The sequence below is a fragment of the Citrus clementina genome, unplaced genomic scaffold, assembly GCF_000493195.1.
Source record: "Citrus clementina cultivar Clemenules unplaced genomic scaffold, Citrus_clementina_v1.0 scaffold_6, whole genome shotgun sequence".
Taxonomy (NCBI): domain Eukaryota; kingdom Viridiplantae; phylum Streptophyta; class Magnoliopsida; order Sapindales; family Rutaceae; genus Citrus; species Citrus x clementina.
Genome location: NW_006262139.1, coordinates 16,228,380 through 16,250,760, shown reverse-complemented (window position 1 = coordinate 16,250,760; position 22,381 = coordinate 16,228,380). Strand labels below are relative to the sequence as shown.

Sequence of the window (22,381 nt, the reverse complement as noted above, 5' to 3'; positions counted from 1 at the left end):
CTGAAACAAAATTTTCTCTCTCAATCAATCTTTAATCAAAATATATATATATATATTTTTTATTATTAATTGTTTCTATCCTTCGTGTTTTTTTTTTCTTTCAATTGCATTTGTGAAAAAATGGCTTCGACTGAACCATGGCTGATGGAGAATGGCAGCGTGAAGGTTTTGAGCAAGGAGATCAGACATGGAAGAACTGCACACAACATGTCATCCTCCTCGTTGAGGAAAAAATCCGATCTTACCCTTGTCTCGAAAATTCGATTCCCTTGTCTTAGACGGTGTCTGGCTAATATCCAGGAGGTCATTTTGGGGACTAAACTTTCAGTTCTCTTTCCCGCCATTCCTTTAGCCATAATCGGCCAGTGTTTTGGATTTGCAGAAGTAAGTGCTTCTTGCTTAATAACTTAGTTAATTAATATGTAAGGAAAAAAATAAGGAGAAAATAATAAACCTGCGAATCATTTATAAATATTAAAGCTTCTTGTTTCATAACATTTTATTGTTATTATTTTTTGAATCATTTATTCATTCAATACATGATGCAGCCATGGGTATTCGCTCTGAGCTTACTAGGACTGACTCCTCTGGCTGAACGTGTCAGCTTCTTGACAGAGTAAGCCTGTTCTTTAAATTTTTTATGTAATGTGTTGATTAATCGTTGGATTATAGTATCCTGATGATTTATTATCATCACTCGTTACTGACTAAAGTTTTCATTCAAATCTTCTTGTTGTTCGTTCTCAAAAATTGCAGGCAAATTGCTTTCTACACTGGCCCAACAGGTAATTACGCCTGAATTTTTTTAGCCCTTAATTTTTTATTTTTTATTTTTGGTTAAAAAAATTTTCGAGTTAATATTATTAAACATAAATGAAAATGACACTCACAAAATAAGTCTTCTTCGTGAAGACGACAAAACCTAGAAATTACGACAAAACCTAGAAATTTGTTTTCTTTACTAGTTGGCAATAAAGATGCCGAAACGATGCCCGTGAGTCTGAACCTAATTTACGAAGATAATGTAAAATTTAAAAAGAAAAATCTAGATATCATGATTATCATCTGACAGTGGCAACGTTTCTTTCACCTTCTTCAATGAGTTTGGTTTAATATCGCTATCCGATAGTTGCCTGATTGACAAGCAATTTTGTCTTATATACTTTTACTGTTAATCAATAATTAAAATGAAATTAACCGTTACTATTTTGATACTTTATTTGGTCTTACAGTGGGGGGATTATTGAACGCGACATGCGGCAATGCCACGGAGCTCATCATAGCAATTTTTGCCCTATACGAACGTAAAATTGACGTGGTCAAATATTCTCTTTTGGGTTCCATTCTCTCAAACCTTCTTCTGGTTCTTGGCACTTCGCTCTTCTGTGGAGGGATTGCCAATCTCAGAAAGGAACAAAAATACGATAGAGTAAGTTATTTATTTTGGTCAGATATATAATACATAATGGTGCTCAGCTCCAAATATCCGAATTTTACCGGACCTAAGTACGACTCTAAATCAGTGTTTATCATATGAATTTTTACATTTGTTGTAATTTACAGTCCAATTAAAATATGCAAAATTAAATAATACGAGAGGTGGGTCAGGTGGGCAAATCTACAGTGTTTCCATTGTTTGAGGTGAAGTGTAAGTTGCAAAAAAATATAATTTAGCAGGACCCACACCTTATAACTCAAAAGTTAGAAAAATGAGTGCTGATTAATTGAGTTAATGTGATGGACGTTTTGACAGAAACAAGCCGATGTCAACTCGCTGCTGCTGCTGCTGGCATTGCTGTGCCACATGTTACCATTGCTATTCAAATACGCTGCGGCCTCCTCTGATATTACTGCCAAGGCGACCCTTCAGCTATCAAGAGCCAGCAGCATTGTAATGCTGATTGGTTACATCGCCTATCTCGTCTTCCAATTGTGGACACACCGGGAATTTTTTGAAGCTCAAGAGGTAATTAATTTCCTGAAGCAACCCAAAAAAAAAAAATTAATATGACATTTTAATAAATAACTTGAAATGTAATTTTTGTAAAATCTGGGATTATTGAATATTGATGATCAGGATTCAGAGGACGACGATGATGTGACTGAAGAAACGCCTGTGATTGGGTTTTGGAGTGGATTTGCTTGGCTTGTTGGGATGACTGCTATCATTGCTTTACTATCAGAATTTGTAGTGGGCACAATTGAGGTAACTAATATGAATAATTAAATCCTAAGAGAATATAACTTATGAGTACATTTATTTTATTTTATTTTACTTTTTGGACTCAGTATTTGGTCGGTCATCACGATTAATTTTCAGGATGCTTCAAATTCTTGGGGGATTTCTGTGAGCTTTATCAGCATTATCTTGCTACCAATTGTTGGAAATGCAGCTGAACATGCAGGAGCAATCATTTTTGCTTTCAAAAACAAGTTGGTGAGTAACAAATAACAATAAGGAGCTGTTCTTCAATTAGGGAGCCTCTAAGTTATAATAATTGTAACATACATCCCTCATGTGAATCACACAAAATTATAATATCCACAATTTATGTAGTTCAGAACGTTATTAAATAATTTTAAATATTTATATTTTTTGTGCCTTGAAATGCAGGACATTTCACTGGGTGTTGCGTTGGGTTCTGCAACTCAAATTGCCGTATTTGTGGTAAGTATTTACTGAGTGAGTAATCTTCTTATTACTCATAAAAATTCAGATGATTAAATCTTAATATTAATTAATCGCCTTAATATGATTGCAGGTTCCATTGTGCGTGATTATTTCTTGGATTATGGGGATTACAATGGATCTTAACTTCAATCTCCTTGAGACTGGCTCTCTTGCTCTAGCAATTATTGCCACAGCCTTCACTCTACAGGTAATTAATTTACACTATTAATCCTTTTTTTTTTTTTTGTAAAACTTGTGCTCATAGTTCAATCAGAAATATTAAGTACTCTTTTATTGTTAATTTTTCAGGATGGAACTTCTCATTACATGAAAGGATTTGTTCTTCTGCTATGCTACTTTGTTATTGGAGCATGCTTTTTTGTATCCAACAGACCACTCGGTGAGTATATATTTACACCATTGTTAGGGTTTTATTGACACATTTATTAACTTGATATACAAATTCAATTGCCATCAATCAAGAATCCCAACTGATACTTAATTAATTAAATATTCTGTTTTTCTCAGACTCCGACCAGAATGGGGTCAAAATGGGCCTTCAATCATCAACTGGAACAGTCCTCAGAGCATGATAAGTAAGTTCTAGTGTCCAAATAAGTTTACTTACTCATCCAGTAAAATCTTCTCACGTGTTTTGAATTAGCTTATAGCATTTAAAACACGACATATATATTTTAACCATGGGAAATTTGAATTAATGCAGGACTAATTGGGCCTTCTGGGGTCAGACTCTTCAATTCGTCATTGAAACTTTCAAATATAAGGTGCATTGCTAATTCTTTCATTTGGCGTCGCCAGCTGGAATTTAGAAGCCGGGCATAGCATTTTACATGTCGAGAAAGTTTCCATGGATGCCTTCTCATTTGAGATGAAACATTTCAAAGTGAATTGGTGCCATTGAAGCTTGATGAAGGCAGCGCAGGTTAAAGTATATGTAATGTTCTAAAGATCTCTCTCAGATGGTTTTTTTTAACTGAGTGAAAGTTTATTTCGTATGTCGGTATATGCATTTACTCTTCGTTTGAGTGATGGTAATTTCTCGGCTCTTGTAACACCATCATCATAATAAAATGGGAATTCATTGTCTTTGGGCTTGAATTAATTGCTTTTTCCAATGATTCACCCAAATTTCCGGTGTGAACAGTGCACAATCTCCGAAAATTACTAGCTTGAATTTTTTATTCAACTCAAAAGCTGTTTATTACAAGTGGTTTGAAGTTTCATCCCTTCTCATCTACGTGCGAAAAGAGTTCGAAGAAAATTTTCATCTCAAAATACAAGTAAAACTCAATCTTAAATTTTTTTTTTAATTTTCATCTCAAAATACAGGTGAAGATCATTCTCCTTCCTACTTCTACCATAATTTTATGTCTTTAATTAGTTTCTTGTAGTTTACTTGTAAAGAAAGAACCAAAAGGATTGGAGCATTATCATAACAAAATAAATATTATGGAGTAGATATATATTTTTATTTATTGTTGTAATGAAAATGAAAAAAATAAATAAATGAAAATACAAGGGAGATTCAAATAATATAAAAAGGAAAGTTTTATAATTCATGCATTTATGTTACACTCATATGAGGGTTTGTACAGTGTACCTAAATGTAAATAGGATAAAAGCTCGTTTAGTCTCTATACTTTAAAGTTAATATCTATTTAGCATTTAAAAAAAAAAAACCCTCAAAACATCGATGTTATTAAATTATTGACAACTCTGCTATTACTTTCAAAAAAATCTCAAAACATCTCTATTGTTAAATAGAGTATTCCACAAAAATTAATATATGTAATCTTTTTATTTTTATTTTATATTTTGTTTAAATTATTAATTTAATTTTTTATTAGTGTGCCAAAAAATATTATCGTAAGAGGATAATATTGTAAAAACAAGCTAAAATGAATAAAAAATAATGATAGGGGTGTCAATAGTTTAACAGCAGGAATGTTTTGAAATATTTTTAAAAATACAAGAAGTAAATGGACATTAACCTTATAATAAAAAGACTGAACGAGCTTTTACCTAGATAAATAAGTTTGTATAATTGATTTATGTGTAAAAATGTTAAATACATAAGTAGATGTGATCTTTTAAATTATCATAATTTATTTAATAATTCATGCTGGAGCAGGGTGTTGCATCTAGAGTATGTACGACATCTCGAAAAATTTTTAATCTGGGATTAAAATCATAAACGAATTTTTACAATATTGGGCCGAAAACCAATATAACATTTGGTTGGATGTAAATAGTTATGAAAATGAGTACTTAACAGTAAAGAACCCGTATAATACCCAAAACCGTTGAACCAAAAACAGCCAGCGAGCAAGTCAGTAAGAACAAACCAGCAGCAATTTAAGAGCAAACACAGCAGTTGAAAATAGCTGCAGTAGCAACAAGCAAGGACCAGCAATGAAGATCGATCAGCAACAACAAGAACGACGTCAAGGCGTACATGTTGGTACTGCAAAAACAGTACCAAATGGTGCAGAAAGGGTGCATTTGCGTTTATGACTTTCGAGTGCTTCAGCCAACAACAACAGCAATAACTCAGTTACTCAAAGCAAAGGCTTCTACATAAGCCTGCCAATTAAAACTCTCTTTCTCGTTTCGAATGTGGAGTGGAATATTATTGGTGTTCTAAAATATATGCGAGTGGTGGTTTAGAAAACCAAACTTGTACCAAAAAAAATAAAAATAAAAATTGACCAATAGAACAAGGACCTGCAAGCTAAAATAAATCGGAACTTAATATGATATGCGTACTTTGTAAAAACAATCGACTAGGAATTGGTTAAATAAAAGGGTTAAAAAAAAAGTAACAATTAGTTGGGATTGTTGTTAGAAGTCAACATCAAGTGTTAGTAGTAAGTAGTAGCCTTCGTAGGATTAGTTTTGTCCTTTAATACATGTGTTTTCATGTTTATTATATAAAGAAAGTCAATCATTTTTTATTAGAATTATTTTAAGATAAAATATAAAGAATAGAATTTAATAAAGTAGAAATATTTTTGTAGTACCAATTATTGTATATACACGATAAAAAAAATGTTATAAATATGTTTATTTATATGTGGAAGTAAATTTTGTTCAATCTTATATTCATTTAATAACTCATTTGCAGACCTTTTTATAGTCATTTAACAACATCAATTCTTCAATTTTTTTAAATGTATTTGTTTTTCTTATAAAAAATTTAGAGTCAATTTGATAATGTTATAACTTTTAAAATAATTGTTGTTAGTTATACTGTAGAAATAATCATCTGTGAAAAGCTGTCGCTGCCCTTCGGTCACGCCTCATAAGCTTACCTACGCTCTTGCAGCATGTCCATTAACAATGTTCATCAAAGGGAGTGGAGCTAAGTTTTTCATCATTGGAGACGAATCTCAGGTTCAACCTTTCACCGCAAGCTCGTGTTTAGGCCGTAGTGCTTGCATAGCTACTTCATCGGATGGGATCACCATTACGATTGATGCCCCTTCACCTCTCCCACCACTGCGGATTGCCCTTTAGTTGCATCAGCACTAGTCTCCCGAGGAGATAGAGCTAACCCTTAGCTAATTGAACCCCTACAAGAGGCCTCCACTAGCTAAAGGAAGCTAACTGGGTTGGTCGTTTGGTACAATTTATTTTAAAAGTGTTGTAAGTTTTAAAAAAAGTCTTGAAGTAATTCTTATTGTTAAACTACTATAAGAATAAAAATTACTAAAATAATCATATTTTTTATAATACATATGAGAAATTGTATTAAGTATAAAATTGATTTTCAAAATCAAATTTTAAAAAACTAATCCTTTCTACTTTTCAAAATCTATTGTAGGAGAGGTGACTTTGACAAAAATAATTTTTTTAAAAAATTCAAACACTAAAATTAACTTTTAATTTTTCAAAAATTATTTTCGAACCTCTCAAAAGTAATGCCAAACAAGGCCTTAGCATCCTCTTGTAATTTAAACTTCTCCACAATAAATTATAGGCAATGGTGCTAATTGCTAATAAGTGTTCATAAAATAATAATATAAAAACTATATATTTTTTTTATAAAAGGATTTCACAAGTAAGATCAAAGATAACAAGCCAAAACGTTGGGAAAGTCTTCCAACCAAACAAACAAACCAGAATAATTAAGAGCGTATTTAGTTGGAGCATCGGATAATAGATAACAACATCGTTTCACATGATAAACTCTAAAATTAAGTAATGTAAAAACTAACTATTAAATCATTGAGTACTAATGAGGCATATGTTGCGTACGCATCATCTTTAAAAACTTAAGAAAAAATTAAATCAATTCAGGAGATTATTAAACACCCGTTTTTAATTTAAACTTAATTATGTTTGCATTTATTAAAATTAAGTTACTCTTATTTAACTTATTATTGAATCAATATGTTACTTTTTTTTTTAAAATGGGCATTGAGCAATATTTTAATCCCGCATCAAAGAATTTTCTCCCTTTTTTCATTATTAAAAGAACGAGTCCATCTTTGAGTCCTCCAATCTTGGAGAAAATAGACCGGCCCACAGGCGAATAGAAAAGAATCTCGGGGGTCGGGGGTTTAGAAATTAAAATTAAAATTAAAATTAAAAAGATCCCCATTCTTTTCCTTTCGCTCGCTCTGTTTGCGTCTGCAAACCTCAACACAACGCCTTATCTCTTCCACCTAAAAATTCAAAATTTCAATTTTAAAGTCATGAGAGAAGAAGAGAAAGCCGTTGTAACGTTTACAAACATTCCGAGCCTCAAAATCTCTCACTTCTGCGTTCCCGAAACGACACCGTGCGACCCCGAACCGTTGTGGAAAGCCGACGCGCGCTTTACTTGGAATGCCAGTTTCGGTAGCTGTAGTGGCAGACTCGGTAAATTCGCCTGTCTCGCACTGGCAGAAAAGAGAAGTCCAAAAGAGTTCGAGCCGACTCCAGCTCAGCTGCTCAAGCATCCGTTGGCTATACTCGGTTACGTCCCAAGAGACGCCGCGATTTTCGTGGCTGGCGCCATCTCTGGAGCCGCCGCCAAATCCGTCACGGCGCCGCTTGACCGTGTTAAGCTTCTTCTACAGGTGTTGTTTTCTATTTAGCACTCACCTTTTGACTTTGTTTTTTCCCCACACCACATGTATAACGCTTCTCTTGCAAAATGTGATTTTTTTTTTCTTTTTTGGTTGCCGTCATACCGTTACGTTTCAAGTTGTTAATGTTTATGTTGCTTCTAGTTTTGTGTAAAATGTGATAAATGTACTATTCAAAAAAAAATGTGATAAATGTAGTCTACGAATTTTTAAATTTTGTTACAACAGAAAATTCTTTCGATTATTTGCATATAGTTCGCCAATTAATCTTGTCAAGATTTTGAAGGATATGCATTTTTTTAAAATTTAAATTTTATGTACAGAACCTCCAGGCTCCAGTGATTTTATTTTGCAGCTCTGTGTGCAAAGAATTGAACAAGTTTTTATCTTGTACCAATTTTCTGCGCAAAAGAGTTGTTGGTTCGAATTTTGACAAAATGCTGACACCTGCAATATAGAAGGCTCTTTATGGATGTGGCCACTGATATCTTAACATTTCCACTCTTATTGATGGCTGAATGTGAATGTAGGGCACAGATTTATTGGGACCATGCATCTACTACTTGAATTGAATAATTGCTCACTGCTTAAAATCTAATTTAATTTGTCTGCAGACTCACAGCATCAGAGTTGGGCAAGAAAGTGCCAAGAAGGCAATTGGTTTCATCGAGGTAATTTCTTTTACTAATGTTTCAAGTCGCTTATTTCCTCTTGAATTCCATGTTTGTTCTCTGTTGGCTGTTATAATGAGGTGGTGCTTATTTGGGAATGGCTGCAGGCCATCACATTGATAGCTAAGGAAGAAGGAATAAAAGGGTACTGGAAAGGCAACCTCCCTCAGGTCCCTTGCTTCTGGCACTCTGTATATTATTTCAGAATTTCATTTTCTCAAACAGTTGTGACATTTTTTTAATGCTTTTAATGTAGAATTTTTCTTATTCAGGTGATACGGGTCTTACCTTATAGTGCTGTCCAGCTATTTGCGTATGAAACTTACAAGGTAGTATCGGTTGAGAAAATTTTAGCACACGAATATATGCATGTGTACTTTATTTTATTGACATATTGATGTATCTTTTCTTTTGAATGTTTAGAAACTCTTTAAGGGTAAGGATGGTGAGCTCTCTGTTATTGGAAGGCTTGCGGCGGGTGCTTGTGCTGGAATGACATCCACTTTTGTGAGTAATCCAATTGCAGAAGGCTGCTAAATTATAGTTCACAAGATTGCTTGCTGTTGTTGCCATTTCTTTGGTTCTCTTAGTGATAATTCTATTGGTTTATTTACAATACAACGGTTTTTCTACTTTTGAACTTTCTTTAAGGCAGTTATTCCTTTTTTTCTGGATACTTGTCATTATTGTAACTCCTCTTGCTCTTGTATTTTTGAAACAATTCCTAATTTTCTTTATCTAGGTAACATATCCTTTAGATGTCCTGAGATTGCGCTTGGCAGTTGAACCAGGCTATCAAACCATGTCTCAGGTATGCCAGCTTATCCGCTAGATATTTATTTATAATTTGATGACCTCTTATTAGAGGACTGATTTTAATCATGGGTTCTAGGTTGCCTTAAACATGTTACGGGAAGAAGGATTCGCATCCTTTTACCATGGTCTTGGACCTGCTCTTATTGGAATAGCACCATATATTGCTGTGAACTTTTGCATTTTTGATTTGTGAGTTCACTGATAACCTTTTCTCAACTGCACATTCAAGTAGAAAAAAAGGGAAAAAAGAAATGAATGATTTTCATTGATATCTTTTGTAAATTGCAGGGTGAAGAAAGCTTTGCCTGAGAAATATCGACAGAAGACTCAAACATCTCTACTAACAGCTGTGGTGTCAGCAGGTGTTGCCACACTCACATGCTATCCATTAGACACAATCAGAAGACAAATGCAAATGAAGGGTACACCTTATAAGTCGGTTATAGATGCCTTTGCTGGTAAGTCGATACTTCTAGTTATTTTTACCATCATCGCAGATATAAAACTACCAAGCACGTATTAGCCTGACATCCATAAATGTGTAACTGTATATATTATAGAAAATTCAAAATACTTAGTAAGAACATCAAAGATGTACATAACAGAGCATATTTTTGGGTTTGGAAACCTGTAAGGGACATATGTGTGGTTAGAAATTAACGCGGTGTAATGCTTGTATTTTAAGTTGAAAATATAAAGGGGTGTTTGTTGGTGGAAAAGGTTTTGAAATTTCTGATGGAGCCTTGACGTCTAGCTGGAGGCTCTTCGGATGGAGGCACTTGTATTTCTGAGACAAGTTATAAGATACAACTCTGTAACTTAATATTGTCTGTTACTTTAGATTAATTTAAATTGCAAATGTACAGTTGTGAGAGCCCAACCCAGCTATTTCCAGCTTCTGAGTTCCACATCAAGCTTCTCAAATTAAATTTTTCTTTGCATCTTTCAACCTTTAAAAAAAAAAAAAAAAAAAAAAAACCTACAAGTTCTTAATTGTTCATTAATCAGCAACTCTATTACGACTGTCAGTTCGTTGTGATTTGAAATTCTCGCCTTTTCTGCATGTAGCACATTTATCAAGTTTACTCCTAAACCCTTGTATCTTAAGAGTTCCTCAGATAGTTTCATGTATTGATAAATGTAATGATATTTAGTTGAAGTGTTTTTTGGGTTCCATGTGCTTCATTTTGCCATTTTTCTTCTGGGAGTTTAAAATTTTCAATCTTGGAGGAGTTCAATATATCTTATTTCTTTCAACTGATGCAGGTATTGTGGAACGTGATGGGGTCACTGGGTTGTACAGGGGTTTCGTGCCTAATGCATTGAAAACCCTACCAAACAGCAGGTACGCATTCATTCTGTTGCACCATTTTTCATTCATGCTTGACAAATTCTTAAATATGGTATCTCATTTTGTTTGAAAGTAGATAACTGGGCTTCTGATTCATAATTTTAATCAAGTGGTTACATCTGGGAGTTGATATTGCCTTGGTTTAAGGCTTGTTTGGTATTGAAGTTGGGCAGTTCTAGCTTAAAAGTTACAGCACTAAAGTATTTGTTAAACACTAGCTGTTGTGGATTGGAAATTAAGTTGATTTGATCTACTACTTGTATGATGAAAAATCTATAAAATTTTGACTATTTTTGTTAAAATTATTATTTAAAAGTCATATAACTTTTATTTTATAGTTACAGCTATATCAGAACCAAATAAGACCTTAGTTCATCAAAGATTTTGGATGGTGATTTGCCCTTCTCATGATGCTTATTCCAACTTGGGCCATGTTAGGTCATTACAAATATAGAGAGCTGTGCTTTCTAGGCTATTCAACTGTTGTGACTTGATTTGTATAGGATGTTATTTATACAGTGAAAACTATATTTTTGTTCTAGAGGAAATTTGCTCTGAGCTTTCTTAGCATACATGAGTTAATTTTCCATTCGTGCTTCAGTTCCATGGTCATTGTTCTTACCTTCCTAATACACCCTTCATTGCCTTTTTTCTACTGCAGCATTAGGCTTACCACCTTTGACATTGTTAAACGTTTAATTGCGGCAAGTGCGAAAGAGTTCCAAAGAATCACAGAGGAAAATCGCGAGAAACAAAACCACAATGCCAAGATTGAATGATCCTGATTCTTCACATCGCTACGTATGAACTGCTTATTTTCTGATGGAGATCCTGTCCAAATAGCCTAGATAATCCGTATTTGGAAAGCGAATTATGCTGATGTAGACAATGTTTCTGCCGGTCAGGTCCCATAATTTTTCCGAAACCAATTATCTCTAGAAGGATTAGTACGGCCAAAAGCATGTTAAACATGTCAAATATTATATCTCCCTTGTAGTTCCTTGTCTAGTAGTTGTATTTTATGTAAATATATATTTTTGTGCTAATACTATTGTATTTTCTGCCAATTTGTTCCAAGTAATTTCGAATATGTCTGAATAAATCAAATGCTAAACAAGCCCACTTGTGTATAGACCGTCGGATCCGGCCCATCTCAAAGCCCGTGGCCCAGTAAGCATTCATTTGAAAAAAAAAAGTTTAAAAAAAACGACGTGGTTTTTGGCCCGGGGCATCACCGGTTGATGTTACAAAAATCAACGAACATAACCGCCTAATAAATAAACATGAAGTTAAGAACTCATTTGGCTTGTATCCAAAAACGTTGGTAAGTTGCAAAAAAATGTCTTGCGCTCTGCAGCTCACAGTGCCTACACGTGCTATCGAGTCTTCAAGAAAGAAAGCTGGAAACAGAGCACGCTGTCTTCAAATTCGATGTGCTTTCACTCAATCGAATCTTTCAGAAGAAGAAGACGAGGCCGGCAACGGAAGGTAACAGCTTCCTTCCCAGCCCGCCACTTGCTTGCCCTGATGATAGCTGTTACTAAATTCCCAATTGGTGGATTTTATTTGTGTGATTGTTACAGAGCTCAAAGCCAGCAGCACGTGGTTTTGGTGGAGAGATATGGCAATGGCACTGCTAGGAGGTCGCTACTTGACTTGACCTGACTCATCCCCTTATTAATTATCTTAATTACACATAATCAGTTCGTTTATGTAAATATTGTAAGTGCCTGGATTAATTGGTTATGAATCACCGGAAGTTTAGTAAATCAGGTTGCAAATTTGCTTAGGTTTTAGAAAGTTGTTTGACTGAGCTGGGATTGGCTGTGGGATTTATCTCTTGATGATGTGTTTATAAGCAGGTTCATATTAGATGATGAGTGGCAAGTACAAACTTTTGATGCCGACCATGATCCCACAAAAGATACTAGGTTACAAGGGTCACAAATTTCTGACACAAGTTTATCGTGGCTTCCCAATGTTGTCAAGGATTTCCTTTTACCTGCAGGCTTCCCAGGTGACTAGTATTGGCTTTTAAACTTTTATTTCTTATTCCACAGGTTTCTCTTTTATTAGTGTATTTGAACATAATTTCCTGATTTTCAAGATGATGCTACACGTCTCAAATGATATGCCATGAGATGGAATCTATCTATGATAGTGAACTCTTAAGAGAGTCTCTTATGCTTTGGATAACTCGTAGGTTGTCTTGGAGTCTTTTGGAGTACTTGCAAGTAAAACTTTGAGCTTTTGAAGGACGCGTTAGTGGGCCGTTAAACTTTGGGAAAATGAATTTTGTGTATTAAAACTTTAGAGTTATCAAACTTGATACGGAGAGAAGTGTTTGTTTTAGCTTGAGAATCCTTTACCTAAGACCCTCTATTTATACTCATTGAGAGGGTACTATGGTCGCACCTTTTAAGATGCTCTCATCTCCTAGCCAAGTTGCTCTCTGTATCCATCTCACATTACAGAAGTTCGAATAGTAATCCCACAAGAGGGTGACGAAAAATAATTATTCCCCTACTCATTGAACAAATGCATTTCACCTAGAGTCCACGTATCATCTCTTCACTGGAAGCTATGTGAGATGAATATAGTTTAGAAATCTATTTAGACTAAGTGATTCCTCATACTGCCTATAAACCATATGTATCGAGTGGATGGATAGCATTTTATAAAAATAATATTTTCTCGAATACCTTACATCTCATTTGATGAATTTTAAGAAAAATGGATGAGTTATAGTATTGGATTTATTGCTTTTGGGCTTAGTATTATTTTTGGGTATAACAGTTGCTCCTTAAATGGATGAGTTAAAGGCACCCACGGTTAGCAGACTATGAACAATAATGGTTAACAGAAGTGATAAATGACCATTGATAATATAAAAATAAGTTCCTATCCTAATATAATTTAGTGAGAGAAACTTAGGGGGCAATTATTATACCCAAAATTAATGCAAACTTAAAGCCCATCAAATGAGACACTGGGTGTTCAAGAAAATATTATTTTTATAAAATGCCACCCACTCTACGAATAGGCTTATAGGCAGTTAAGATCAAGTATTCAACCCAACAAGAGAAAAAATTGTTCCTCCCCTTGCTCAGTCCAAGTGAATTTCCAAATTAGATTCACCTCACACAGCGTCCAATGAAGGGGTGGCACACAAACTCCAAGGGAAATGTATCTGCTCAATGAGTAGGGGAATGATTGTTTTTCAAAGCTATCTTGTGGGAGTACTATTCCAGCTTCTGCAATGCGAGATGGATAGGCATAATCAAGTCTGAAAAAGGGTGGCATAGTACTCTTAACGAGTATAAATAGAGAGTCTCAGGGAAAGGATTATCTTTACTTCAAGCTTGATAACTTTAAAGTCTCAGATACACAAATTCATTTTCCCAAGAGCCTAATGGTCTATTAGCAACTCCTCCAAAAGCTCAGAGCTTCACTCGCTAGTCCTCCAAAAGGCTCTAAGATTAACTGGCAAGTTATACAAAGCATAAGAGACTCATAGTTCTCAAAAGCATATTTCAAAAAAATGCTATAACTGACTTGAGCTTCTTAAATATTCAATTTCAAATTCAGCGGCATCCGTGAATTCAACTTGAATGCATGCATAAAAATGGGAATGGAATCTATTGGATATCACTTGAGAAGAGTAGTATTATTGCTATTTAATAAAATGAACAGTATTAATGTCTTTTCATAGGTTTGAACTGAAGTTAGAACGAGAGAAGAGACCAAATTGTAGCAGCATAGTGAATAGAAGGATGTGATTGACAAGACAATAGCATTGGATAACAGTCCTGACATGGTTTATTTAGCTTTGTGTAGTTCTACTTTCCAATGCTTGCCCTTTTGATGCAGGATCGGTTTCAGATGATTATTTGGGGTACATGTTGCTACAATTCCCTACAAATGTTACTGGATGGATCTGTCATGCAATAGTCACATCAAGTCTCCTAAAGGCATGTTGATTTAACTCAGGCCAATGACTCTGGTTTGACATATGGATTAAGAATCAAGATATTATAAACTGTGAATTTTATCTGTTAACCTGATAATTTAGGTTGTAGAAGATCTTATTTTACTTATGTTATTATAAATTGATTATGATTTTTTCTTCAAGGAATGTATAATTTGTTGGAAGAGTCTACTTTGAACTTTCGGTAACTGATTCTGTTCTCTCATGCTGTGTGTAGTAAGAAAAATAAAAAACGAAAAATTAAACTCATTTTGCTCTGCAACTTATGGTAACACCTGTCATGAATTCACGACGCAATCTGTCCTTCTACGAACTTTGTTTGCTGATACTTCAGACCAAAAATTTACCAATTTTTGTGCATCAGGCCGTGGGTATTGATTCTTTCTCTGGCACAACTGCAGCTGCTTCTGCTGCTGCCATCAAGTAAATTTCCGTCTTCATGAGCTCAAAGTATATCAATTTGTTGAATATCTAGTCTTACATTGGATTAATCTGAAAGTTTTATGATTGTTCTGCAGATGGGTATCAAAGGATGGCATCGGAGCTGTTGGCCGCTTATTCATTGGTCTGGCAATCATCAAAGGAGCTAAAGAGAAGAAAAAGTTTTGTGCCAAATATTTTTACTTACTCTTCCTATCTTTGCAGGTGGGCGCTTTGGGAATCTTTTTGATGATGATCCAAAACAGTGGCGCATGTATGCAGACTTCATTGGCAGCGCTGGAAGGTCTGTCCAACAAGCTTGTGGCTTAAACTTACTTTAACTGATTAGAAATGGAATTCATCCAAGTATCTAATCCGTCATGCAGCATCTTTGATCTTGCTACCCAAGTATATCCTGCCTATTTTCTGCCATTAGCATCTCTTGGGAATCTTTCCAAGGTATTCTGCTTGTAAGAGCCTTTGCTTGTGTCGTCCATATTGTTACAACACCGCTATTATATACTTATGTAATATTGTATCACTTCCTGCTCATAATTAAAAACCAATTTTTTAGCGAGTAACATATACACATCAAAGAAAAATGTTAGGAGAATTGAAGGGATAGAAAGAGAAATTGGGAAATTATCAGCAGGGAGAATATTTGGATGTTGGTCCTCACTTATATCCTGTCTTAGCAGGGAAAATGAGGACTTCAGTTTCCAAATTTTTGTATTTGAAAATTGTACTAAATTTCTCAAGGTTGTCAATTTAACCAGGCTGTGGCAAGAGGACTAAAAGATCCTTCATTCTTCGTGATACAAAACCATTTTGCAATCTCAGGAAATCTAGGAGAGGTAGCAGCAAAGGTAATTTTTTTCATGCATCTACAATGTGCTTTTTTTTTTTTTTCAAATTTTAGTTAATGAACCTTTTTTTCATTCTAGAGGTAGCAGCAAAGGTAAATTTTTTTTTCATGTATCTCCTGTAAGCTTTTTTTTTTTTTTTTTTAATTTTATGAACCTTTTTTCATCCTCATTTATTACTCTGGGTGAGCATATTGTAAATGTTTGATCAGGAAGATGGAATTAACAGGATTTCATGTTCTGAAATATGTCTTTGACTTACCACAAAATGTGGAGATTCAATTAATTTTAGTTTCGATATGGTTAAGGATTCTTGTAAGAAATTTAAGCCTTATCTTGTATTTCACAAGTTTTTCAAGTTTTCATTCGTTGGTTTATGTCAATGCTGGATAAATGCACATAATTTGAGAAAAATATATACTCGGCTAATTACCTTGAATGAAATTCTTTACCTTGTCTGAACACAATGTATGAGCTTGTTTGTGGAAGAGAATGCTTTTCTCATGACCTATTGGTCAAATATTTCAGGAGGAAGTTTGGGAAGTATCTGCCCAGTTGTTTGGTCTGGCATTGGGCATATTGATCCTGGTATGTTTCACAGACACTCAGAGATGGTTTTCCTGTTTTCTTTTACTTCATTCCAATTAATAGCAACTAACATGCTTTTCACTTTATGTATGAAACTTGAAAATTAGAATCATCAATGCAGGATACACCTGGCCTTGTAAGATTATACCCAGTCTTGTCATTGACGTGGTTAAGCATCCGGCTTTTGCACCTTTGGTTACGTTATCAGTCGCTTTCGGTTCTACAATTTAACACAGTAAGAGTACTATATAGTTCCCTTTTCTAGAAATGCCTAAGTTGGAGAACCATTTTCTGGGGAGGGTAGGCAGAACTGAATTTTTGATGTTTTACTACGTAATAATATTATGACGAAACAAGTGTAGTTGTTTTATTTCTTGGTGGATCATTCTTTGTGTTTTTAATCATCTGACAGATAAATCTCAAGCGTGCTCGTATACTGGTAAAATCACATGTTCTGTACACCAGTGTTCCAGGTGAAATTGATATTCTCTTAATCCTGGCATTTATAAATTATTTTATATTGTGACAACATTCAAATTTTCTTGGGTTGCTTGTCTCAGGATGTGTTGATTGTAATAAAGAAGAAAATATTTTAACTTGGGAAAAATTCATGAAACCGCGAATTATTTTTGGTGTGCCTTTAGAGGATATGGTTGGAGGGGATACATCTGTTTTCAAGGTATTTCCTCACTTAGAGCACTACTATGTCTATTACCAATTAATCTCTTCAAATTTTATTATAATACAAACTATCCGTTTTATTTTCACATTTTTTTGGCTTTCGAAAGGTGAAGAAACTTATTAGAATATATGCAAAGGAAAAATATATTCTCATGGTGAACCAAAGCGCCGGGGACTTTGAAGTATTTGTATCATTCAAGGTATGCACTCAGAACATTGTGTGAGAGGATATGAATGCCAAGAACTTGGTCAAATTTCAAATTTCCTTGCAGATAGGAGCTACAAGTTTGTCAGTATTGCGAAGCGTGTGGCAGGTTTATTGGCTACATGAGAACCGGGAGAGCTTCAATAATCTCTTTGACTGGCTTTCGCATAGCCTTTTGGTGATGGAAGATAGGTTTGATGATTTCATCCAACAGTTGAAAGGAGCTGGATGGGATACCCATCAATTAAATCTGAAGGTCCCTAAGGAAATCTCCATCGATGAAGTGGGTCCTCTTCAGTGATCGAAAAGCCACTCATCCGATGTTCAGATTAGCATCATGCCAATCTTCTTCCGCCCAACAAATGTACTAACCGCACAGATGTTGCTGCATCCTTGATTTGAGATTTGAGAAGAGGCATCAATTGTTACTAGCCCGGTTTCATCCCAATATCTAAACAATGAAGTTGTTTGACATGCTATTGAGCACTCATTACTTAAATCGTATTGGGTGCTTCATATCAAATATTAAGTATTTTCTTTACTACTCCTGGTTCTCATTAATCATCTCCGTTTTTTTTTAAAAAAAAAGTGTTATAATAATATTTGAAACTTGATTAATAGATGAGAAGAGATGTCAATTTGGAAATGAAGTGGGTATCGGGAGGAATTTTTAAGTCATTTCGGTGTTTTTGGCTATATAATAAACAGATGGGGATATTTTTACCCCATTATTTTTGTAAATCCACCCCACTTCTAGAAAATAATTATAATGAGTTCACAATATACTTAAAAAATATAAATTAACAAAGTTTTGCACAATTAATCAGTTAAGTCTTTCAATTAATTTTTCTCTTAAGTTCTTTGACAATCTTTAATCACAAATTTTAATATAAGTTTTATTTTACTATTTTATTATTATGATATAAAAAGATAAAATTACCCTCATAAAACATAAGTTATTATATCTAATAATTTAAATATTTAATCTTGCGACTTATAATATAATATTTTTAAATGAAACCTAATTATAAATTCACTACCCTTACGTGTAAATGATATAAATTTGACAACTTAATAATATACATGAGAATTGTGCTATCAAGACACTATGTTAGTTTAATTAAAAAAATAATAATCATACTAATAAAGTAGTATTAGAAACAATGAGTTTGGTGTTAAAATAAATTCTTGATAATTTTACTTTATAACAGTAAAATAGTCAATTTAAACTTATGATAAAGCAATCTTTGTAATTAAATATACTAAATAAATCTAAGTAATAAAAAAGTGAATTAACATAGATTTAATTAATTAATTCTCTAAAACTATTCTTAATTTAAAAATTTTAAAAATAATATATAATTTTTATAATTATTTTTTAAAAATAGGGTGGATTCATAATAAACAAAGAAAGCTAAAGTTGGCTAAATGTTATAAGTGCCCCTCACGTTTTGGCTATTTTCATAAATTTCACTTGATGCTGGCAATAAAAATTCAATTCTGAAGTCTTACCAAAGAAGACGACAACGTTTTCGACCGCCCGAATTCCGGAAACCCTTTCTGGCGGCAAAATCAAAATGCTCCACTGAACAGTTGAAAAGGGCAATCAATCAATACTCGACAGCTCACGCAGTCTCAACGGCATAAACCCTGACGATGATTTCCTCTCTCTCACCGCAACCGCTCATCAAACCTAACACTGCAACAACACTCTCTCCAATCCCGCACGTGCAAAACCAAAGGTTCAAGCTGGCTTCGCACGTGTGTCCTTCCGAACTCCTCTCTATCAGGAAACGCCCCGGCTCTGCCTGTGCCGCCACTACCCAGCATCGCCGATACTTGCTTTTCCCTGCTGAAGAAGAAGAAGAAGAACGAGAAGTGAAGTTCACTAGTGATGCTCCGGCGCTGGCTGAGGGGCTACAGAGAGAGCCCATGCCGAGGCACGTGGCGGTTATAATGGACGGCAACAGAAGATGGGCCCACTTGAGGGGCTTGCCTGTGAGGTCAGGCTACGAAGCTGGTGTCAAGTCTCTAAAAACCCTCGTTGAGCTCTGCTGCAAATGGGGAATTCGAGTTCTAACCGTTTTTGCTTTCTCTAGTGATAATTGGTTTCGACCCGAGGTCAATATTTTTAATTTTATTTTTATTTATTTTTCATTATCTTTGTTTTTCCATATTCGATGTTGAGTTGGTCTGTGCTGCAGGTCGAGGTTGAGTTTTTAATGAGTTTGTTAGAGACTGGAGTTAAGGAGGAAAAGGAAAGCTTTATAAGGTACAGTTTGTAAAATCAATTAAAGGATATATCTAACTTTTTGCTTTTACTAAAATATTGAAATGTGGTGGAAAATTTGAAATTAAATGTTGAATTGGATTTTAAAAGGTTGCTGTTTTTCATGAGGGTATTGTATAAATCTCTGAGGAAAGTAGATACTCAGGGTATATTTTAGACTGTTTTGCTCGGAGCTTGTTGAAGGATTTGAAGTTTTCCCCCCTGATGACATTCTTTGCGACTAGAAATCTTATGCAAACTCTCTGAAACCACAGATTTTGCCGTGTGTATCATGATGGCAATCACTTGGTTGCTAGTGGGGAGCAGCTTTTTAGCTGGGGTTGTGGCATGTTCTGGGAATATGATGCTTTTACATTTCCTAGTTCCAAAATTTGTTGTTATCCTGTTTGTCTATTTCATGTTTTTTTACTGCAAACATAAAATAATGCAGTGAACATTTCAGTAATACTCCTTAAAAAGTTTTCTTGATGAAGCTGTCTTCTATTTTGAATTGTTAATGGCTTCTTAGAAGCTTGTGGTGAAAAAACATAAATGCATTTGTTCTGTTTGCTTATGCCAGGGAGAGAATCCGAATATCTGTAATTGGGGATACTTCTAAGCTGCCGAAGCGCCTAGAAGAGTTGGTAATCAATGTTGTGGAGACCACCAAGAACAATACCCGATTCCAGTTGATTGTGGCAGTGAGCTATAGTGGGCAGTATGACCTTGTTCAAGCTTGCCAAAGGATAGCGATGAAGGTAAAGGACGGTCTTATTGAACCCAATGACGTCAGTGAATCTCTAATTGAACAGGAGTTAGAGACAACCTGTACTGAATTTCCTTACCCTGATTTACTTATACGGACCAGTGGTGAGCTCAGAATTAGCAATTTCATGTTATGGCAGTTAGCATACACAGAATTATTCTTTTCACAATCACTGTGGCCTGATTTTGGAGAAGCAGAATTTTTAGAGGCACTGAAATCCTTCCAGCAGAGGTGCAGGCACTATGGTAAATGAAACAAGACTTCAAATCAAACTTTTCTGATACCCTAACACTCATCTACGTCGTTGGGAGCGGTGGGGTGAGCTCAGAATTTGCAAATTCATGCTCTGTGGTGTATATAGAATTATTCTTTGCACAATCACCGCGGCCTGATTTTAGTGAAGCTGAATTTTTGGAGTCTTAGCGTTGTTTCAGCAGACACAAGAAACTCTATGGTGGATGAAACTTTTGATTGTATCAGTTGAGGTTTTCTGATTGAATTGAAAGAGTCACTCGACCAACCAACATTTACAGTGGCATGTGGAAGAACTTAGGTAAAATCACCGGCTTATGAAGAAACTCAGGCAAAAGCAACTTTGAGAGACCATTGAAGTTTATCACCCAACTTGCCTGAAGCATATTGGTGGAGTAATTGAGTTTGTGACATCAATACAGGTCCACTATTTACAATTCTCTTTTGATTGAAACTCGCTACACCCGGGATTATGCGATGCAAAGACCATAGAAAATTCAAAAAAAAAGTTGGGGTAAATTTAAGAAGGAATTCCCATTTGTAAAATATCAAGGTGAGTTATAACTCTAACATGCATACGCAACTGTGCAGGAAAAAGTTGCAGGATGACTTAACCTGCAAGCAAGCTGTTTCATGAATGATGATACGAAGGTTATATTTCTTTTCACAAACACTTGTGCTGGCATCTTTTACATTCTGGAATTACTACTAATGCATGTGAAAAGAAAAAAGGGCAAAAAAGCTTCCATGAGTGCAAATGGTATGTGGTGCTAAAGTATAACTTGGTAGTTTTGTTCATACATGGTGGAGTTGGTTTATTGGTCCAGCAAGCAAATTGTTGCTTCTCACTCTACAAATATTGTTGTGGATACTTCTTTTCTGGCATCCTTTATCGGAGGTTGGCAAGTCATTATCAATTGAAAACTAATCATTACTAATGCTAGAGTAATTCCTTCTTAATCCAACTTTATTAGACTCTTTAAATATTGTTTAGTTGGCAAAGGAGTTGAACTTTACTATGTATATAATCAATTGTCAATATTTAATAATCTTAATTTTTTATTAAAAGCCGACGTTCACATCGTGTAAAATGTGGATTTGAAATTAGAAAACTTATATAGTCAAGAGTTAAATTTATAGTTAGGTGATGTTATTTAACTTTAAATTCACATTTTAGAATAATAGCTGTTGTTTAGTTATCACAGATTAAAACTAATGAGTGATTTGCTTAATAAACATTTACCAAATCTGTAGAAAACAAACACACACATGGATTCATCATAATTCATGAGATTATGCTGAAAATATGCCACATGGTGACTAATGATATTCCCATTTACTTTTTTTCACTGGATGAACTTTTCTTAATTTACTCAACTAAAGGATAGAAATTCACTCATCCAAATATATAACCAAATTCTCCTATCTAACTATTAAAAATCAACCATCCTCTCTTTGTACATAGATTTTGATTGAGATGCTGAATATGTTTTTGTTTTGTATTTTTTTTTTCATTTTCATCATTACCCATTCCAAAATGCTTATTTTCATTGATAGATTAATGTAAATAAATTGATACCGCATACTAAATTTTTATTAAATTGGTATTTTCCGTACAAATAATGGATAAGCTTTCGTATTAATTTCTTAGAGTAGCCATAAAATCATCATTTGGAATCTCATTTATCATCCCTTTTTTTTTTAATCAATTGGAGCCTTGGAGGCTTGCCAAGGCAAAGAATCTTAT

At 34.5% G+C, this 22,381-nt stretch overlaps 4 protein-coding genes across 5 annotated transcripts; all 4 read left to right on the top strand.

Annotated features, from left to right (window-relative positions):
* On the top strand, nucleotides 1–3,790 carry LOC18038151 (vacuolar cation/proton exchanger 3). The gene is made up of 12 exons (XM_006429306.2): nucleotides 1–384; nucleotides 549–616; nucleotides 757–785; nucleotides 1,233–1,429; nucleotides 1,754–1,966; nucleotides 2,078–2,206; nucleotides 2,321–2,437; nucleotides 2,615–2,668; nucleotides 2,763–2,879; nucleotides 2,981–3,071; nucleotides 3,200–3,267; nucleotides 3,396–3,790. The coding sequence occupies exons 1-11, from the start codon at nucleotides 121–123 to the stop codon at nucleotides 3,262–3,264; spliced, it is 1,344 nt and encodes a 447-aa protein (XP_006429369.1). The 5' UTR covers nucleotides 1–120; the 3' UTR covers nucleotides 3,265–3,267; nucleotides 3,396–3,790.
* A 3,422-nt stretch (nucleotides 3,791–7,212) lies between these two features.
* LOC18038369 (probable envelope ADP,ATP carrier protein, chloroplastic) lies at nucleotides 7,213–11,670 on the top strand. Its single transcript, XM_006429305.2, has 10 exons — nucleotides 7,213–7,755; nucleotides 8,379–8,435; nucleotides 8,543–8,605; nucleotides 8,708–8,764; nucleotides 8,859–8,942; nucleotides 9,178–9,246; nucleotides 9,328–9,440; nucleotides 9,540–9,709; nucleotides 10,518–10,596; nucleotides 11,264–11,670. Exons 1-10 carry the CDS (start codon nucleotides 7,390–7,392, stop codon nucleotides 11,379–11,381), a joined length of 1,176 nt encoding a protein of 391 aa, XP_006429368.1. The 5' UTR covers nucleotides 7,213–7,389; the 3' UTR covers nucleotides 11,382–11,670.
* Nucleotides 11,671–11,922: 252 nt separating this feature from the next.
* Nucleotides 11,923–17,907, top strand: LOC18039908 (protein root UVB sensitive 5). Its single transcript, XM_024182674.1, has 15 exons — nucleotides 11,923–12,090; nucleotides 12,186–12,245; nucleotides 12,465–12,619; nucleotides 14,473–14,573; nucleotides 14,955–15,013; nucleotides 15,109–15,155; nucleotides 15,236–15,314; nucleotides 15,397–15,469; nucleotides 15,787–15,876; nucleotides 16,402–16,461; nucleotides 16,583–16,696; nucleotides 16,874–16,934; nucleotides 17,022–17,140; nucleotides 17,250–17,342; nucleotides 17,415–17,907. Exons 1-15 carry the CDS (start codon nucleotides 11,942–11,944, stop codon nucleotides 17,646–17,648), a joined length of 1,494 nt encoding a protein of 497 aa, XP_024038442.1. The 5' UTR covers nucleotides 11,923–11,941; the 3' UTR covers nucleotides 17,649–17,907.
* Nucleotides 17,908–18,846: 939 nt separating this feature from the next.
* Nucleotides 18,847–21,526, top strand: LOC18039785 (dehydrodolichyl diphosphate synthase 2). 2 transcript variants are annotated; one of them, XR_002904809.1, is made up of 4 exons: nucleotides 18,847–19,468; nucleotides 19,552–19,619; nucleotides 20,197–21,056; nucleotides 21,226–21,526. XR_002904809.1 is itself a non-coding variant. In XM_006429303.2 (3 exons), the coding sequence occupies exons 1-3, from the start codon at nucleotides 19,004–19,006 to the stop codon at nucleotides 20,633–20,635; spliced, it is 972 nt and encodes a 323-aa protein (XP_006429366.1). In that variant the 5' UTR covers nucleotides 18,847–19,003; the 3' UTR covers nucleotides 20,636–21,526. The 2 variants fall into 2 exon arrangements, 1 of the variants encoding a protein (XP_006429366.1); XM_006429303.2 differs by having other exon boundaries at nucleotides 20,197–21,526.
* Nucleotides 21,527–22,381: the final 855 nt, after the last annotated feature.

Excerpts from the sequence above, each read along its gene's own strand:
- LOC18038151 (XM_006429306.2), top strand. The coding sequence starts at position 121 with ATGGCTTCGACTGAACCATGGCTGATGGAGAATGGCAGCGTGAAGGTT. Across the intron at positions 385-548 it reads AGTGTTTTGGATTTGCAGAA|CCATGGGTATTCGCTCTGAG; the intron begins GTAAGTGCTTCT and ends TACATGATGCAG. Across the intron at positions 1,967-2,077 it reads AATTTTTTGAAGCTCAAGAG|GATTCAGAGGACGACGATGA; the intron begins GTAATTAATTTC and ends ATTGATGATCAG.
- LOC18039908 (XM_024182674.1), top strand. The coding sequence starts at position 11,942 with ATGTCTTGCGCTCTGCAGCTCACAGTGCCTACACGTGCTATCGAGTCT. Across the intron at positions 15,014-15,108 it reads GCTTCTGCTGCTGCCATCAA|ATGGGTATCAAAGGATGGCA; the intron begins GTAAATTTCCGT and ends ATTGTTCTGCAG. Across the intron at positions 17,343-17,414 it reads AAGTATTTGTATCATTCAAG|ATAGGAGCTACAAGTTTGTC; the intron begins GTATGCACTCAG and ends ATTTCCTTGCAG.
- LOC18038369 (XM_006429305.2), top strand. The coding sequence starts at position 7,390 with ATGAGAGAAGAAGAGAAAGCCGTTGTAACGTTTACAAACATTCCGAGC. Across the intron at positions 7,756-8,378 it reads GTGTTAAGCTTCTTCTACAG|ACTCACAGCATCAGAGTTGG; the intron begins GTGTTGTTTTCT and ends ATTTGTCTGCAG. Across the intron at positions 8,606-8,707 it reads GGAAAGGCAACCTCCCTCAG|GTGATACGGGTCTTACCTTA; the intron begins GTCCCTTGCTTC and ends TTTCTTATTCAG.
- LOC18039785 (XM_006429303.2), top strand. The coding sequence starts at position 19,004 with ATGATTTCCTCTCTCTCACCGCAACCGCTCATCAAACCTAACACTGCA. Across the intron at positions 19,469-19,551 it reads ATAATTGGTTTCGACCCGAG|GTCGAGGTTGAGTTTTTAAT; the intron begins GTCAATATTTTT and ends TCTGTGCTGCAG. Across the intron at positions 19,620-20,196 it reads GAAAAGGAAAGCTTTATAAG|GGAGAGAATCCGAATATCTG; the intron begins GTACAGTTTGTA and ends TGCTTATGCCAG.